Source organism: Notothenia rossii, assembly GCF_949606895.1.
Source record: "Notothenia rossii genome assembly, chromosome: 3".
NCBI classification, from domain to species: domain Eukaryota; kingdom Metazoa; phylum Chordata; class Actinopteri; order Perciformes; family Nototheniidae; genus Notothenia; species Notothenia rossii.
Window position 1 is genome coordinate 29,003,106 of NC_136901.1, and position 17,898 is coordinate 29,021,003.

The window sequence follows — 17,898 nt, forward strand, 5'->3', positions numbered from 1 at the left end:
TCCTCCGTATTCAGTGGAGAAACAATAGCCTTTTCTTTGTCTCTGCATGTGAGAAGACACCGACCGCATTAATCACAGTGTTTGTTCCCTGCTGTCGATGTGAGGTCTGTGAAACAGAATTAGCCCGACAGGATATTTACTGCAGCATTCACTCAGAAGACAATCTGTGGCCAGCAGTGCTCAGCCTCTGTTTCTGTCATTGCTGAAAACCTGGCAATGTAAAAGGTATAATGCTGTGAGGACAGATTTTGATTTAATCGGCCAAAAAATATCTGTAAACGCAATTTATTTTTAATTCCATGTACAAAAACTACAGTACCTTGACAACAATTGTGAGAAATGGTTCCAAATCAGCAAGAAAGCCTGTCAAATTTATATTCAGGGCACATATTCAATAACTTACTGCCAACTAAATCTGCATTGGGTGGTGTTGCTTGTTAAAGATCTCAAATGTGGGCATTAGAGACACATATTAGTAGCAGGTGTAAATGTTATCTGATTTAAATCATACTATGTGCAATCTGGATATGAGACGCATTGGTGTAAAGGAGGTCATTGATTGGCTTCTGCACTCCACCGGCAGGAGCAAGTGTTTTATTGCAAACAGACTTCAGTGATATGGAGAGGCATTAAACAAAGACTCTACAGGGATTAATAACCAGAAGCTGTTGGCTGCAGTTCAGCTTTAAAATGAGATAGTAAACACATCTATTCAAGAAGGAATGCTCTTCTAATCTCATCTCCGCGGCTGCTTTTCACATTTTAATCAGTTTTCGTATGGTACATCAGATAACGCTGACAATAACACAGTACATGGACTTGTTCTCAGCCCCTGAAAGTGAACTAAATGTAGGAATAACAAGAGGAAAAGTACACTGCAGATACGTAATCTGGTCACGCTGTGGGAACCATTAGAGAGGAGGTGATACTGCAGTGTTACTCTAGCTGCTGGCAAGGAGAGCGTTTGGTTTCGAGTGTGTGTGAGAAGATGGCTCGCAACATGTGACCCATTCACCCCGGGAAACGGGTTTCCCCTGCACTCTGTGGTTTATTAATAGAGCTGATGCATGTGTTGGCATCACTGACACGCTTAGTGTCTCACATGTCACTGCTGGAGAGGGGCTGTCATCAGAGCCAGACTAATAGATTTCAGATTGTGGCCCGAGGCGGTGATGAGTGTCACTCATGGTCCTGTTTGTGACCCGGTGCTGTACGTCTAAAGGTACGCAGCTGCTTTTTTCCACTGGTGTTTGAATATGTTTGTAAATGGTATGGTAAAAACTAGGGCTCTCAACGCAAAGGTTCCAAGTTGGACCCCAACTTCCTCCCGTAATTATAGCACCTATTTTCACTGTGCAGTTACACAGGAAGTTCAGAGGACTAAGGAGAGATCCCCCGGTGTGTTGAATGAAGAATAAGTTATACTAAAGTAAAAAAACGTCTGATTTCAGGTATTTCTTTTATAAATGTATACTTTCCAAAACAAAGCTGGGATCTGCAAAGTGCACAACACAACTGCTTTTTCAGGCTTACTAGTACTATCAATTTTGAATACTTGCATTATGCCAAGATCAATGCTTTCAATCAATCAATCAAACCAAACAGAATTGTATTACTAATTGTTCATTTTGTTGCCCAGTTATGATCACAGGTAGCATAACAGCCTCAGCTCTTTCTCCTGCATGACCCCCCTCTCAGGATAACCCCGCCCCCTCCTCTAAACGGTGCATACTTAATGTGTTTTAAAGCTGAGGGAGGTCTAAACTCACAGCACTGTGTGTAGTGCGACGAAGGATAATGTACAGCAGTTAATATTTCAAAAATGAAGTGGAATGAGGAGTAATGTTTATTGCTGCTGGGATTAGGGAGCATTCAAAAGCGCATTCAATGTTGTTTTCATCTGGCTTCCGGATTGCTTATTGAGCAATATGAGCCCCCAAAAACAACTGAAGCACAGCAGGTTTTATTGGGTTCATCCTCGCCTCAGGATGAGTTCATCGTTTTTGATTTGGTGTGTCAGGAGTTATGATCACTGCTCGTCACATGCAATATCCACCGTGTTAGGAGGGGATTGGTTAGGGAAAACAAAACCAGAGTTATGATGTTCTAGCGACCAGCTGTGCAAATTTGATTAAGTCATGCTTGACCTGATATATTTCACACCTGATTTAATTAAAAAAAGCCCCATTCTTGCAGCTCCATTGGACACTTGTTTGTCGCTTTGGATAGTTTGGGTGTCTTGCATGGCTCGGTGAACACAGACATGTGACAGTGGGCTCAGTGTCACACACACACACACACACACACACACACACACACACACACACACACACACACACACACACACACACACACACACACACACACACACACACACACACACACACACACACAGCAGGATGTGATGACAGAAATCGACCCGGGCCGAGCAGAACAATGTCAGCTGTGCTAATGACAGAAAGACCCGAGCAGGTGCTTCTGAGGCTGTTACTGTCCATGCTGCGGGACAGAGACAGTTTGAAACAGTGTGCTTTGGGACTGCAGTAAAGAGAAGTTATTTGTTTCTGTGTGGTACTGAATCTGCTGGATGTGCTTTATCGTGCGTCAGAACGACTCCTCAGCTCTGCAGCGTTTATTATGGCTTCGGGAGAGTTCTGTCCTCGAATGCATCACAGTGCTGAGTCATGCCCCCCTCTCTGTTTACAGACAGCAATCCTTAAGGAAAGGGGAAATAACAGACGTATTAGTGGAAGCATAAAAACATAAAGGGAATACTTCAGCTCCGAAATGACCTCACTGAGTGTAACCTTGCATTCTTGAAGAAAACTAATTTGTTCTAACATGCATCAACGGTGAACAAAGAATTGAAGAAAGAGGTCAAGTCTTGATAAAAATGAAGTAAACTTCCCTTTTCAAACTCTTAACATAACTCCTATGTATCATGTATGATATATGTCCCATTCATCCAGGTACAAGCTCACTACTTCACATTCACGTGCATTTTTACTAAAAAGGCACTATTTGATACGCTTTGGGTTTGTCCATGTAGTATGATACATTATTGATAATTGAGACTTAATTATTCTACCCGATTGTTCAAAATTAACGATGCGGCCCCCATTTACTTCAATTCATCAACACATATCTCTGTTTTTCATTATTTAATACCGTGGAGGCATGTGAGCAAAATAAAGTTTTCTTCAAGGTTAAACCGCGGGATTAATAAATAATAATTGTGTGGGTAATTCTTAAGCACAGACAAGAGATTTGTCTTATAAACTAATGCACATCCAAGCCCTGCAAAATCCAGTTTGCCGAGTCATTCTTTATTCTTAATTTCCTCAAACAACTGTTCAACCTTGTAGGGAAGATATATTTTATTTTCCAAAAGTAAGTGCCAACATATATTATATTCACTGGGGTTGAAAAAACATAAAAATGGCTGCCTTGTTTGTCCCAGTTGTGGAAGTCCTGCTTTTGTGTTTCTGCCACCTATTGAAGAGAATAACCTTTTTCTCTGGACCGTATTTGTGTGTGATTGATAGCAGTTGGATTCGGAGCACGCCATGAGGGGCGCTGCCCGCTGATTCAGACCATCTAGGTGGGGGGTGCAACCCGCGGCCCTGCAGCAGCATATCCCTACTAGCATCAGGGTGTAAAGTAACAAGAGTGGCTCTGCAGATGCATGCGGATATTGGTGACCGCATGCATTTCAGTGGCTGCAGTAAAAAATAAAGCGCTGAGTGTGGATAAATGACAGATTATTGTTCCATCAATAATACTGTGATTGAATCTACTGTACAGAGAGGCACTCATCACCCCTGAGGCTGCAGCACCTCTACACCTACTGTGTGTCTTTGTCCTCTAAATACCATTAGTAATTGATCCCTAATTAGAAACAGCAGGCTGTAGATTAAGTCCAAAATGAGTATCTGGAGGTTGAGCTTCTCTCGCCAACTGCTGTTTAAATACGTTGTTTTGGACAAGTGACAAAAACCTGCTTTTATGCCAGCCTGTTAGAGCTGTTCTATGATCAGTGACTGCTCTTCTGCATGTCTGTTAACTGCATTCGGAAACTGCTTAGAGCATCATGGAGGATAACCGCAAAACCATTTTTGTGTTCTCAATATGCTGCAGAAGACATTTGCTCTCATATCTCTCTCCTATTTTTCAGGACGAAAGTGCTACGCATTAACAATCTTCACATATTTTCTTGTGTTGATGAGTTGCCGCTGTTAAAGCTTAATGTGAACCGTTTTCCTACTTCCATTTCATTTCCACTTTAAGAGGCGCTGCTTAGCTTGCAGTTCTGAGAGAGCGTGTTAAAGGAAATCCACCAAAACGTTTTCTTCAACCATGATCAAACAAACTCAATCATCACCGCCTCCTGTCAAGTGTTTTTCTTTTCCCGTCAGCTGTGTGCTGTATTTCTATTATACATAGTGAAATGAAAGATGTGTAGTTTGTTTTAGAGCGAGTTCTGACACCTTGCATGCTTTTGGCAGGCCGTATGTGACGTCATGGAAAAAAAGAAAGCCTGTCTGCTCTCTGTTATTTACATTGCTCTTTCACTCAAGGGCCGCTAATCTTTGTTATAAAGTCGACGTCGCATGTAATGTTCAACGTTCAGAGGCAGAGAGCATCTGATCCAAATGCTGTTTAGAGGCGGAAATGGAGTCATGCTTTCAGTGAGATAATGACATTATTGTGAAGTAAACATCTTTATATTGAGTTAAAACCCTTTAGATATGTGTTTGGAGATGGAGAAGCTGCTGTAGTCTTAATTAGCTTTTTTCCAAGATGAATCAATGGCTCCCTCTACTGTCCAAAACATGACAGTGACAACAGGCTTCTCTACTTTAGTGATGGAATTAAAACGAGAGAAAAACAAGATTTCTAAAAGAACATTAAAATAATACAACTTACAATTCCAATACAATCAAATAAAATAGAATAATTACAATAAAGTAAGAGATTATAACAATAAGATTGTAATTGAACACATCTTGGCCTGGCTGAAACCATAATTCATGTTTCATTTGTTCCATAATTTCTCCATATGTCTCCATGTTTTGCGTGTATCTTGGTGAAAAGGTAACATCAACATATTTAAATATATAACTAAAATGTCACGGCGGTTCCTTGTTTGTGTCGTTTGTTTGTGTACACTGATTAAGGCATAGGTGCATTGACCTGCTGCACAACAGAAGCACAATTTGACTGGAGATCAGGCATCATAAATCAAACGGCTAACCCTAATGACCCAGGTTTGCATTAAAAAAGGACAAGAGTTGCTCGTATGCAGCAGCAGCATGCCCTCACTGTCTGCTTGCTGCAAGAGGAAACTGTACTACAAATGAACCATAGCTCCAGTGTCACTTCCTGTCTCTTAATCTATCGGTTACGATGCTCTTCCTGTTAACAGAGGGACTCCCACATCAGTGTTATTGATCAGATGTCGGCTCTCTGCTGCTGCGTGTCACTCTAAAACACTGCAGCAACTTGTGCAGTGAAATCAACTGGAAGCTTTCCGATTGGAGCACCAACTAAGGATCTGTTTATAATTAAATATGTATTGATTTATGTATCTTCATACTGCATGGGTACTTCCAAATGATTATATATAGCTTGTTTTGTGTTGGACTCATGAACCCCTTGTACTGTCTGTCCATATACTCCACATTGTTTTGATGCCACTTAGAGGAGAATATGGATATTATTAAGATGTACCTCTTCATATCATTCCTTTGGAGAAACTGGGCCACTGCAGTAACACATACATATATTCATAGCTTTATATCATTATAAAGAAAAGGCAAATGAATGTAAAAAATAGATTGAGTACCAGTAACATTAAACATTTATAAATGCAGTGTAGATATGGTGTCAGGGTAAAGGGGAACATGAGCTAGAATATCCAAGAAAATGCTCACACCCAGTCAAGGAAAAACATAAAACTCATCAGATAAATTCAAATATAGCCTTCTATCAATAATAATATGTACATGAATACAAAAATGTAACATTTGTACGCCTTCCTTTTTATGCAAGACATTTCATTTACTCTCTGAAAACAACCTTGCAGATTTATGTATTTTATTGTCTTTTACCTCACGGTATCCATCACTAAAGTTGTTGATTTATTTCCTATAAATTGACTCATTGGTAAATTGTTTAATATTTCAGCTGTAATTCAAAGGGATATACTAAGATTGTCAGATTGGGGTAAAACTTTTTACCTTACTTTAATTAAACTCACAATTTAGAATAGAAATGTTGTCAGGAGCTCAAAGTGGGTTTGGTTTCCTGCTATTTACCTCTTGCAGAATTGTATTTATTGCCATTATAATGAGTTTTGTGAGGCTGGACGTGTTCCATGTGTTTCGGTACATTACAGTGGACAAAGGCTTTATTATAAGTACCTATAATGTCTTTCCCAACATATTTGCGTTTGTCTTCACTAGTTGTATGAGTCACCGCTCTCATCTGCAGGGACAGCTATTCACAGCTTCCTGTGGCTGTGGCTACCCTGGTGCCATCACAGTGTTAGTTCAAAAGACTGCGGGGGCTTCAGTGTGAGTCACGCACACCTACAGACCACCAGCACTCTAATGAAGTGCTGTAGATGGTTTCAAATTGATTAACAGGAGAGAAAACGTTTTTTGTGAGGTGGAAGACAGAAAAGGCTTCAGCACTCAGGATAATGGACACACATCAAGCAGATTGATGGAGCATTAGTCCTTGAATAGACCAGTAGTTACTGGTACATGATGATATTTGTGCTCTGTGCACTTAAATCAACTTAGTCTCAATTATAAAACACTTGTGCTGTCAGTGCAATTTCTCTCTTAAATCCCATATAGATAAACATCTTGTTTTCCTGAAGTGGTGAGTGTGGAGATGATTTACCCCAGAAACGTTTGATTATTCCTCTGTATTCTCTGGAGGGCCTAATTTAATGAAAAGTAATTTCTGCTCCATCATAATCAGGGAACACTTTGAAAATACATGCTCAGCTGATTTGGACTGATCTTCAAACTGGGGTTAGAGAGTTCTTGCTTTACCTTAGTACACTTCTCACATAGTTTTAAGGTACAACTTCATGTAACCTGGTTCTCAAACTGGGATTACCTTTCATACACACATGTACTTAACTGGATAAAGCATTTCTATTATCTGTTGTTCTGCTTTTGCTTTAAACTCAGAACATGCTAAGAACAAACTGTTAACTGTAAATAAATCGGTTACATTCATGTTTCTGAAGCCACTGTTGGGGCTGCGAACGAACATCAGACCGATAAAATATGAAGCTCTAGACCAGGGGTGTCAAACTCAAGGCCCGGGGGCCAAATCCAGCTGCGGCTTCATTTTATGTGGCCCACAAGAGCTCTGAAAGAATATAATATGTTTATTATACGGTTACATGGCGATTTAAAGAAGCACGTTGCCCATCAACTACAAGTCCCACAATGTATCTCAAATTTCCCCTTTTCTCAGAATTTGACTTTTTCTTTGTCACTTTTTATCTTCAAAATGTTACTTTTCTTCTTTTTTTTCCCTCAAGATTTTGGCTTTTCTTTTTAAATCATTTTGTGACATTCTCACTGAAGAGAATAGCAATTACTTGCCCTAGACTTCTGCTTTCAGACGTAGTTAATTATGAAGTTTTTACCCCATCCGATAATAATCCAATGCAGAGGCAATCATGTAATATAATGCATTATTTTATATATATTAAATATTTATATATGTATTATGATATAGTCGTAAAGTTACAACCGGCCCTTTGAGTGCAACCATAATCCCAACGTGGCCCGTGATGACATTGAGTTTGACACCCCTGCTCTAGACTCTTGGTCTTCTTTGTTTGTTACCCTACAGACAATCTTAAGAGTTTATAAAAGGACGTTTTGTATTTTCAGAACAACCACTAGGTCCTTGTGTATTACAATCTGAAGCAAATAACCCTCAGAAGAGTGTCTGAGAAGGTGAAGGAAAGGTTCATTTTTTCTGTAAATTGACTTTTGTCTTTTGTAAATCCCTGTTAAGCTTTTAATCAAAACCCAGGTCACACATTAAGCTAGAGAGCTGCCGTGTGCAGAGAGCTTTCTTCAGCGTCACTTTTACCTCACCGCCCTCATGCTGAGGTAATTGCCGCCGTTGCTGGTCAGACTCCTTAAGCACAACTCCATTACCAAAGATATGAGTGCACATTGGTGATTCAAAGGTGTTCAACCTTCAGAGGGGGCACAGTCACTGCTTTGTGTGTGAGTGTATTCTAACTGCAGCGGACAGGAAGCAGGTTAATGGAGTGGGTGCTGATGGAGACTTGATTGCCGTCACATGGTTCATAAAATGAATGGCATGTGGGTGGCACAGTAAGGGGAAGTATTTTAGTTCAATGTTCTACTTTCGGTGTGTCACCTCACCCTCTTATCACTGTGGTATATTCTGCTCTGAGCACAGGATGAAAAGGGAAAGATGTGAACATGACCTTCCCCATATAATCCTGAGGTCGCATTACGGGATGTGGAATAACTTGCACGTGGAGGGAGGAGATTCTCTCTGCAGTAGAGCATTGGTCTTACTTCAAATGCAATATTGCTAGATTTTTCCTCTTTGATATGAATATGACTGACAGCATTAACATTTTAACTCAGAGTTCTTTTGTGGCTTCAAAGACAGGTTTTTTCAGTAACAATGGATCTGTTACTGTTGATGTAACCAAGGGAATATTTCCTTTCATATATCAGTGTCTAAAGTCAGCATTTTTGTGGTCGACACTGATTGCGTGTTCATCATTTAAATATCTGATGACTAACCCAAGCCCTTTGTTTTATTTTTCCCGTTCCCAGCAGGAGATGGAGTTAAAAGTCAGGAATAATATTTATCTTCAGCATGAGCTCTCTCTCATCTCCCTGCAGACCCCACTTCCCAGTGTGAGGGGAGGTCTGGAGTAAAGGGCACTCTCCACAGCATGTTGCAATCTCAATTAATATAGGTGCTCAACTGGTACAAAGTAGCATCTGCAGGCACAGATCAGATAGCGAGCACTCACTTCAAAGCGGGAAAACAGATGGGAGGGGGAGGGGGGGGGAGCTGGGGAGCATGCGCGTCAAAATTCAAAACTCAACGCATGTTTTCCTCCCACTTCTCTTCCTCCTCCTGCTGCCCACATATCCCTTCTGGATAAAAAGGAGAGTTTTAGACCGGAGACTTCATTCTTCATGTGAGGCTCTCACTGTCAAGCCGTCCCGGTGTTATTGTGAGTGTGAAGTGAAATATAGCAGGACTTCCAGATCGCTGAGTGAGAAAGTGTGAAAGGCATCATGGGGGCTTTAATGGTCATCTTCTCTCTGCAGCCCAAACAAAGACGCAAGACAACAGGTAGGAAGGGAGGAGATGCTTTCATTTCATGCATTTTTCAACAGTCAGCAGCTTAACTGAATGCCTAAGAAGAAAGGTTATCGCCTTTTTAGAACACCAATTTAGTCTTTTTGTAAGTTGTGCTTCAGTCGGTGGAATTGTTGCTAAAATATGAGCACTGAAAAGGACTTCTCTGTGTTTGACATTGTCCTGCATTTGTCTTTGTGTGTTTTGGATTCATGTTTCTTCTTTAATCGATGGTTTTCTCTACATTTCCAACACCAGAAGTCCATGAAATTGACTTGCAATCGCCCACATTTAGTAAACATTTCGTTCTGAACTCCACAAAATCGCTCTGCATTTTCCATTTGCTTTCCTGATAATTGGTTTGACAGGGGCAGTACACACTCACAGCGTGCCACATCGACACACACTCTTATGTTACATCACTGTCTCCCTGTGATTATGTGCTCATCAGAGCTTGTCACCGCAACAAAAGAAGAACATTGTCTTCATTAAACAACAATGAAATATTTAGTAGGCGGCCGTCGGACAGTGACTGTTCAAGGTTATATTTAGTTGTGTAGTTAGAGACAGACACTTAAAGTACAGTAAGTCACGTTTTACTGGGGAGTGGGCTTGAAAGCAAAACAAATTAGGGTCTCCTGGGTAATAAGTCATACCGAGCGGGCACTATGTTGCACTGTAAGCACATTTCACAGGGACCTAGAAAGGGAAACATGGGATCCAGTCTTGCAGAGGATAATGTATGGACTTTCCCATAATGCCATGCTAAGCAGGTAGAGGGAATCTTGTTTAAGAAATGTAGGACAGCACAGCAGTAAGTTGATCATTTCATAATACGTTGCATTTTAAAGTTATAAGAGAAGCAGATTGGACATTCAAATTCCTTGTAGTTTTTGAAAAGAAATTGTCGTACACAAAAAAAAGACTTTTGAATTTGTTTTATTCCAACATATGTTTGTAAGAGGTTAGATTTACATTTGATCATTTTCATTTTCAAACATTATGTTTCTCTTTCAAAATTTGAAAAAGAGTCAGCTGATATTCAGGGCCGAGTCTTAGGTTTAACTATTGAGATGCAAACATGTATGATTTTGGTCCAGATGACGTAATCATATTATTTGTTCAAATCTAATTTGCATTTGAATGCAGATAAATAAATACAAATAACATAACAGATTGTGCATTCATATGCAGACATCTGTTTATAGAAGACTAGCTGTGGACTAATCAACAGACTATAAATAAAATGATGAAAAAACAACAACAGAACGTTTCCTGTCATCAAGTTTCACAAAACAACATGCACTTTTGAAGACTCTTTTATGTGTATTTCTTTCATAGTTTAGTCTGCTTTGGTTGAAGCAGTCATGTCAGGCTCTTGGAAATGGTGATTGACATGTTTTGCATTTAGTTTCACGAAAAATCTAATCACATGTTGAGGGCCATTTTGTCCAATCCTGTAGCACTTTGATTGACAAAAGGAAGTGTTTTTTAGATGAGGACAAAATAATAAAATATGCGCAGTGTGAGAGACATGAGTGCTCCTCCACACCACTCGAATACACTCCATTCTTTCCCATCGCCTCTCTCATCTACATGAGAAGAGATGATTGTGTGTTACCCAGAGGAACTTTAGCCTGCAACTCTTTTCACACTCTTGAGTGTTTGAAATGTCCCTCACATAAGAGACGTGTCAGTCATGATGTGTTCAGCCTTCATGCTTTCTGTCAATGTTATTTAGTTGTTCGTGTTTTCAGGAGCTGTTATGAGCAGTGTGTGTAGGTGTGAGCAAGGTACACTCGGAAGCAAAACATTAAATGTGACTCAGAATACCAACTGGTAAATGATTGTGTTTGTGCCTGTCAGTCACCAAAGAGGACAAAACCTTGAAAATGCCCGATTTATAGAACAAAAACACTGCTGGGTATTGTTATGAAGCTGAGGTTTGTTTTCTGGTGATGATTCCTCGTGACATTAACAAGAAGAACTGATGGAGGTGTTCTGTGTCTTGTGTTTACAGAACTGAGTCCTGGACTACAAACGGTATTCTACAAACTTACAAAATATCTTTGTTTGGTACAGATCCTCTAAAAAGTCACACCACGTTCACTTTATAATATTTGTTCATTTGTAATGTTTAAGAAATAAACATTCCCTCTAATATCGCAATTTTTTTTGCAATTGTGGTGTCGACATTTTCAAATTGTGCAGCCCTAATGTAATGTATTCATAGAAAATCTCCATTAAAAACACATAACTACTGTGAAAACAAATCCTTTTCGAATGGATGTCCTTAAATGTTTCCAGCCCATCTGTCACATGCAGCACTTTCCTCAGAACCGGTCAGAAGTGACGCGTGGAGTCATGCTGAGATCTCAGAGAACATTTGGTATGCTCTCGCTTCTTCAGCACTCTCCTCTCACCTCTATTGATCCCAGTCACAGTTTGAACTACGAGCCAATGAGAAGTTCTTTTAGGACTTGTGTATAAATCGTTTTTATACATGTATGGCACTTTAATTACAGGACGTTAATGTTCTTTATGATAACTCTGAGCTTCTACAGACTTAGGAGCAGCACTTTGTTGAAGAACAGTCATTGTTTTTCAGAGTAGAGCTTATTCGTTGAAGTCATTTTTTTATGCAAACGTCTTTAAATGCTATTTTCAGCCTCTCAAATATTGACATATTTTGTTTTCTCAGTTTTAAATCATATTAAAGCACATATCTTTGTATTTTGGAATGATAAAACAAGATGTCTCCATGGACTTAGACCAACCTTTGATGGCAATCTTCCACTATTTGCTGATATTTAATGCACCAAACCATTGATAAGTTGTAGCCCAACAAGCTTCATATTCTAAAATACGGTACAAATGAATCCATAGTCTCTCCATGTAAAATTATCTTGAAATGAAATAGATTCTTTCCCTCATTAGTTGGACAATGAGACTGATTTTGTGTGTTATGTAAAAGTCTTCAGATATATGAAAAGCAAACGTACAAAGGCTGTTCTTACATAAGGGAGGGGTCAACTACATTTCTCGTTTCCCTCTGCGTTTCTTTTATCATCAGCTACATGTAATCTCAGCTTTGTTCAAAGTCGTTGTGTCATTACACTGTACTCAGTTTGATAAATTAGCATTTAAATTGAAAAGCTGCTCCATCTTTCAGGCTGCAAGGTTGTTTAGGGTTTCTCTCAGTTGGTGTGCAGTTTGTTCTGTGAAATAATCCCATGATCCCCACAGGGCGCACTGACCAGTATCAGGTGGGGGGGCTTCCTCAGACCTTTGTAATGATTAGCTTCCTGCTCAGAGCAGGATCCAGGTGCAGAAAGTGGGATTAGATAGACTGACTGTTGGTCAGAGCAGCACATCGTGACATCTGCTTTTAAAAACACGATACAAATCTATACATGTAATGCAATCTACAGGCTTTCCAGGTCAGTTCAGGAGCGATTTGTGACACAACCTCTCTCCTGAAGATCCTGTTCAGCCCAGTCCAAAACATTTTGTAGTTCTTTGCCATAAATAATAACTACAATGATGAGAGGGTAGCCTGTTCTAGCTAACTGCTGTCGGTGACGTAATTTTGAAATGGCCGCATTAGATCAATGAGACAATGGGGAAATGTTGATATTAAAACTATCCATAACTGTTATTTCTCGACAATAGCATCAATCATTTTTGCTTGAATAAAATTAAAAGGGGCCAGTTAATGTATAGCAACACTACATTTGTGCAAAGTGGACTCTATGCAATGCAAACCCTGGGAATTTTAAGAAATGTCAGCAACAGAGAATCAAAGCTTACTGCAAACCAGGGATATTCATAACCATTTGTTTTTGTTCATAACATTAACTGTTTTCAGGAGACCGCTAAGTAAAAGGTATGATGTAACACAACATATGGCCAATATTGTAATGCACTAATAATACAAATAATCTTTGAAAAGAGTGGAAACTGGAAACTGATTCAATTCGGAGCTTTTGTTAATTCTTGCAGTTTCCACTTGATGGCAGCAGAATCAAACAGACAAGCTTCTTGCTGTAAAGAAATGAAAAAAGAGACTAATGTATTTTAAAGGCTCCTTGACTAAAATGCAATACATTTCACATACACTTGAAATTGTCATTTTCTGTAGGATGCAGGAAAGGTCCTGTTAGGTTGTCATTTGTCAAAGTTCCCTCAGATTATTCTAAATAACTATTTAGCGATATTTCACTCCTCATATAAAACGCTGCAGGCTCTTTAATATTGTTATATATTCAAACAATGAGCATGTTTGATGTTATTGCATGTGAACACTTCGAATTGTGTTCTCCTTTTTAAGAAAATATCTGAACATGTTGAGTGCAAACTCACTGCATTACCAATATCCATTACTGGCAATTTAACAAGACCCTGACAACATTAGCTGCAATGAAGCATATTATTTGAAGTCGACAGGCCACGCAGGCTTTCATGTATAATTTCTCCAAACAAATGGAAGACACTAATTTGTTTGAACGCCATGATGCTGCAGCTTGTCTGGGGATGGGAATTCAATTGTGACTTAATTTAAGTTAACGTACATAAACTCATTTTACCCTTTATTGTGTTTATTTATTTACATAAAGAGATTTTTACTGCAGGTCTACTATTCACATCAGCAAACACTTTGATTTAAACAGGCATACATATAAGGAGGAGACATACAGAGGAACTGCATATTTACACTTGGCACATCTCATGTTTGAAGTGTTCATTAATGTGCAATGCCCCTGCCAAATAAACAAATGAAAAAAGAAAAAGAAAGATAGTGTAGTGGCTCACTGTGAATACTTGGGAGGTTTGCACAACCAGAAAAATCCTATTGATTTTAAGCTTCATGCTTATAGAGGAGATATTATAATTAGCAATGGTTATTTATTCTCTAAAAAACAAACCTGTTATTGCAAAATAGAACACTGAAATGTGTGCTTTTTACTAACACAGGAAGAAGTTGCTGGGAATATTTTACAAATAAATTGGTTCAGCAACAGGTTGCATTAAGTCAAACTAAATGCTCATGTTCATAGTTTTAAAGGTGCAAGACTACAAGCACAAATAATACTTAATAAATTAATTGAGTCATATAGGGACAATGAGCGCAAACAATATGGCACCCACTTATGTTATCAAATATATAATAAATTAAATAATAACATTTGTGAATAATTATAATCATCATAATTATCATAATTCCCGATGGGTATTAATGACTTAACAACATATTTAATTTTAGACTGCTCATTAAGTATAATACACTGATTTATTCTCACACAAGACAATTTAATAAAACCTACATTTAAAAAAAAGCATAATTAATCTACAATTATATTATTTTATAGTGAATTGTAAAGAATAATTCATGTAGAAGAGTATGTGTAGTATATTCAGGCTACACCTTTTCAGTTAGTATAAACTTTCTTTGTGTTTCAAATGTCAAACTTATGTATTGGTTAATTTGAGATGAATATGTTGAAAATGACCAAAAAAAAGCTTTAACTGAATTAAACATCAGTGAAATCTACCTAACATAGAATAAGCAGCAGAGCAGTGACCATTTCTGATATATATATATATATATATATATATATATTTATTTAGGGGTTAGGGTTAGGCTAACCCTAACCCCTAACCATATATATATATATATATAATACATGTTATTCCTCCTGCAGCAGTGTGCAGGTGCAGCAGAACTTGCATGCTCCATCTTCATCCAGCACCACCATGCTCCACACACTGCCAATTACCTTCATCACACTGATTGATACAGCACACTGTATGCTGATGATATGCACAGAACTCTGATTATTTTCATTAGCATTAGCCACGGGCCCTGATTGCACCCTGAGTAAAGTTGGGAGGTGATTGGAGAGCAGATGCTGGAAAGTTTCTGTGAGGGTAGGCAAGGTTCTGAAAGCAGGAACACACATATCAGAGATAAAGCAAAAAGCTGTTTCAAATGACTATACAATTCTTGAAATGATTCTCCTCTCTGTTAAGCTATATCTATAATCTTAGCGCACACTATCCACATATTGATATATCTTTACAGTATTTATTTTTTAAATTAACTGTGTTTAGTTGTACATTCTGTTAAATATTATTTTGTCTACATGTACATAGCTGACTTTTCCTGCATTTTACTTGCATTTTTTTATTACACTTTCTTAAGTCCTAATTGTTTTATGTGTTAGGTATATTGTAAGTTGCACTGTCAGACACACACACACACACACACACACACACACACACACATACACATGCACATGCACATGCACATGCACATACACACACACACACACACACACATATCTGAGATAAATAAAGCAGAGTAACTAATAGTGGGCTAAATGAGCCTCACAGAGGTTGTTTCCATGGTAACTGTCCAAACAATGACGTGTGTGGAGATAAATGGAGGATTATCTTCCTGTGTGCGTGACAGGCTGGTGGATAAAATAATTAAGGCAGATGCTATTTGCACCCGGGTGTCCGTAGCTAACAATGCTATTTACACCCTGGTGTCCGTAGCTACAGTAACAATGCTATTTACACCCTGGTGTCCGTAGGTAACAATGTTATTTACACCCGGATGTTCGTAGGTAACAATGCTATTTACACCCTGGTGTTCGTAGGTAACAATGTTATTTACACCCTGGTGTCCGTAGGTAACAATGTTATTTGCACCCTGGTGTCCGTAGGTAACAATGTTATTTGCACCCGGGTGTCCGTAGGTAACAATGTTATTTGCACCCGGGTGTCCGTAGGTAACAATGTTATTTGCACCCTGGTGTCCGTAGGTAACAATGTTATTTGCACCCAGGTGTCCGTAGGTAACAATGTTATTTACACCCGGATGTCCGTAGGTAACAATGTTATTTACACGCTGGTGTCCGTAGGTAACAATGTTATTTGCACCCGGGTGTCCGTAGGTAACAATGTTATTTACACCCGGATGTTCGTAGGTAACAATGCTATTTACACCCTGGTGTTCGTAGGTAACAATGCTATTTACACCCTGGTGTTCGTAGGTAACAATGTTATTTACACCCTGGTGTTCGTAGGTAACAATGTTATTTACACCCTGGTGTCCGTAGGTAACAATGTTATTTGCACCCTGGTGTCCGTAGGTAACAATGTTATTTGCACCCGGGTGTCCGTAGGTAACAATGTTATTTGCACCCTGGTGTCCGTAGGTAACAATGTTATTTGCACCCGGGTGTCCGTAGGCATGGGCGCGGGAAGGGGGGTGCTGAGGGCGCTGCAGCACCCCCTAGCGGCAGGCAGGGGGTGCGGATCTCCCCTGTCTGAATTATTATTTGATGGTTATTGCTGCTCCCGCTGTGCATAATCTGTGTAATATGTAGCCAATAAATTCCACATTGTTGGTAAAATAATATTTTGGCCTGCCCCGAATGTTTTTTCTGGAGCCCCGGACAATTCTACCTCAATAATATAATACATTAACCGTGCTTTACGTGAACCTCATCAAGACAATAGAAAGGACGGCAGGACTGTAATTTCCCGTGTTCAGTGAATGCAACAGAGGCAAGACACCAGACCAATCAGAGAGTTGCATGGAAATAAAAGTGTGCTTGTGTCATTCAAGCTCGCGGCTCTGTGTGTGTGCGGAAATAGCGCATTTAGTGTGTGTGAGAGAGGGGGAGAGAGAGAGGGACCGGTGCCAGCAGCAGGGACCGTGTTGTTAGCATCTGGTTAGCTAGCTGCACTAACGGACATACGGAGCTGTTTGTTCCACAACAAGCTGGAGGAGAGCTCTCCTCTCAGACTGAGAGGCTCAGGTGAGCTAAAGGACTCTCTGAGTGTTTAGATAGTTAACTTTAGTCTAAATTATCTCAGTGGGTCTCAAACGGTTTGGTCAAAAATTATTCAAAAGATTATTTCCGCGGCACACCCTCACATGATCATTATAGTTATAAAAAAAATAAGAGAATAAAGGAAAAACAGTTATGAAATACTATATGGTAGTAAAACAAGAATACAGTTTGAAAGGGGAGTGATTTGTAAAATATCCATAAAGAAAAAGAACATCTGCTTACAGTTGTGTTTCATCTGGGTGTTGAGAGATGTATCCATAGATCTCTTAATGTTGCTCTCAAAGTGCACCAGATTGATGCTTTTAACTTCAATATTTAAAAAAAATCTTCCCGGGGGAGCATCCCCCCGGACCCCCCTAGAGGAGGTGAGGTCCGCTCCCCACTCGTAAAAAATAGCACTTTACCCCTGCCTATATGCCGTGAGCTGATTATCGAGCCTTCATTGTAACAGTCGCGGGTTTACTGTGTGTTTGCGTGTGGGGAGTTTTTTTGTGCGTGCTCTATGGTGCCCGTAATACTGTTCACTGGAGTCCAGCACCTCAGCACCCCCACTCAAAATACCTTCCCGCGCCTCTGTCCGTAGGTAACAATGTTATTCACACCCGGATGTCCGTAGCTAACAATGTTATTTACACCCTGG

At 39.4% G+C, this 17,898-nt stretch overlaps 1 protein-coding gene across 3 annotated transcripts in view; it reads left to right on the top strand.

The window, feature by feature from the left end:
- The window catches only part of kcnip4a (potassium voltage-gated channel interacting protein 4a), a 79,181-nt gene that overhangs the window by 25,225 nt on the left and 36,058 nt on the right, over window positions 1-17,898 (top strand). Inside the window, exon 1 of one of the 3 annotated variants that reach the window (XM_079672365.1) lies at window positions 9,199-9,387. The exons of the other annotated variants lie outside the window; for them this stretch is intronic. Within the exon in view, the coding sequence (XP_079528491.1) occupies window positions 9,330-9,387 (58 nt within the window). The 5' untranslated portion in view covers window positions 9,199-9,329. Of the gene's footprint in view, window positions 1-9,198; window positions 9,388-17,898 lie in introns of those variants that run through there. 3 annotated transcript variants of the gene reach the window in all.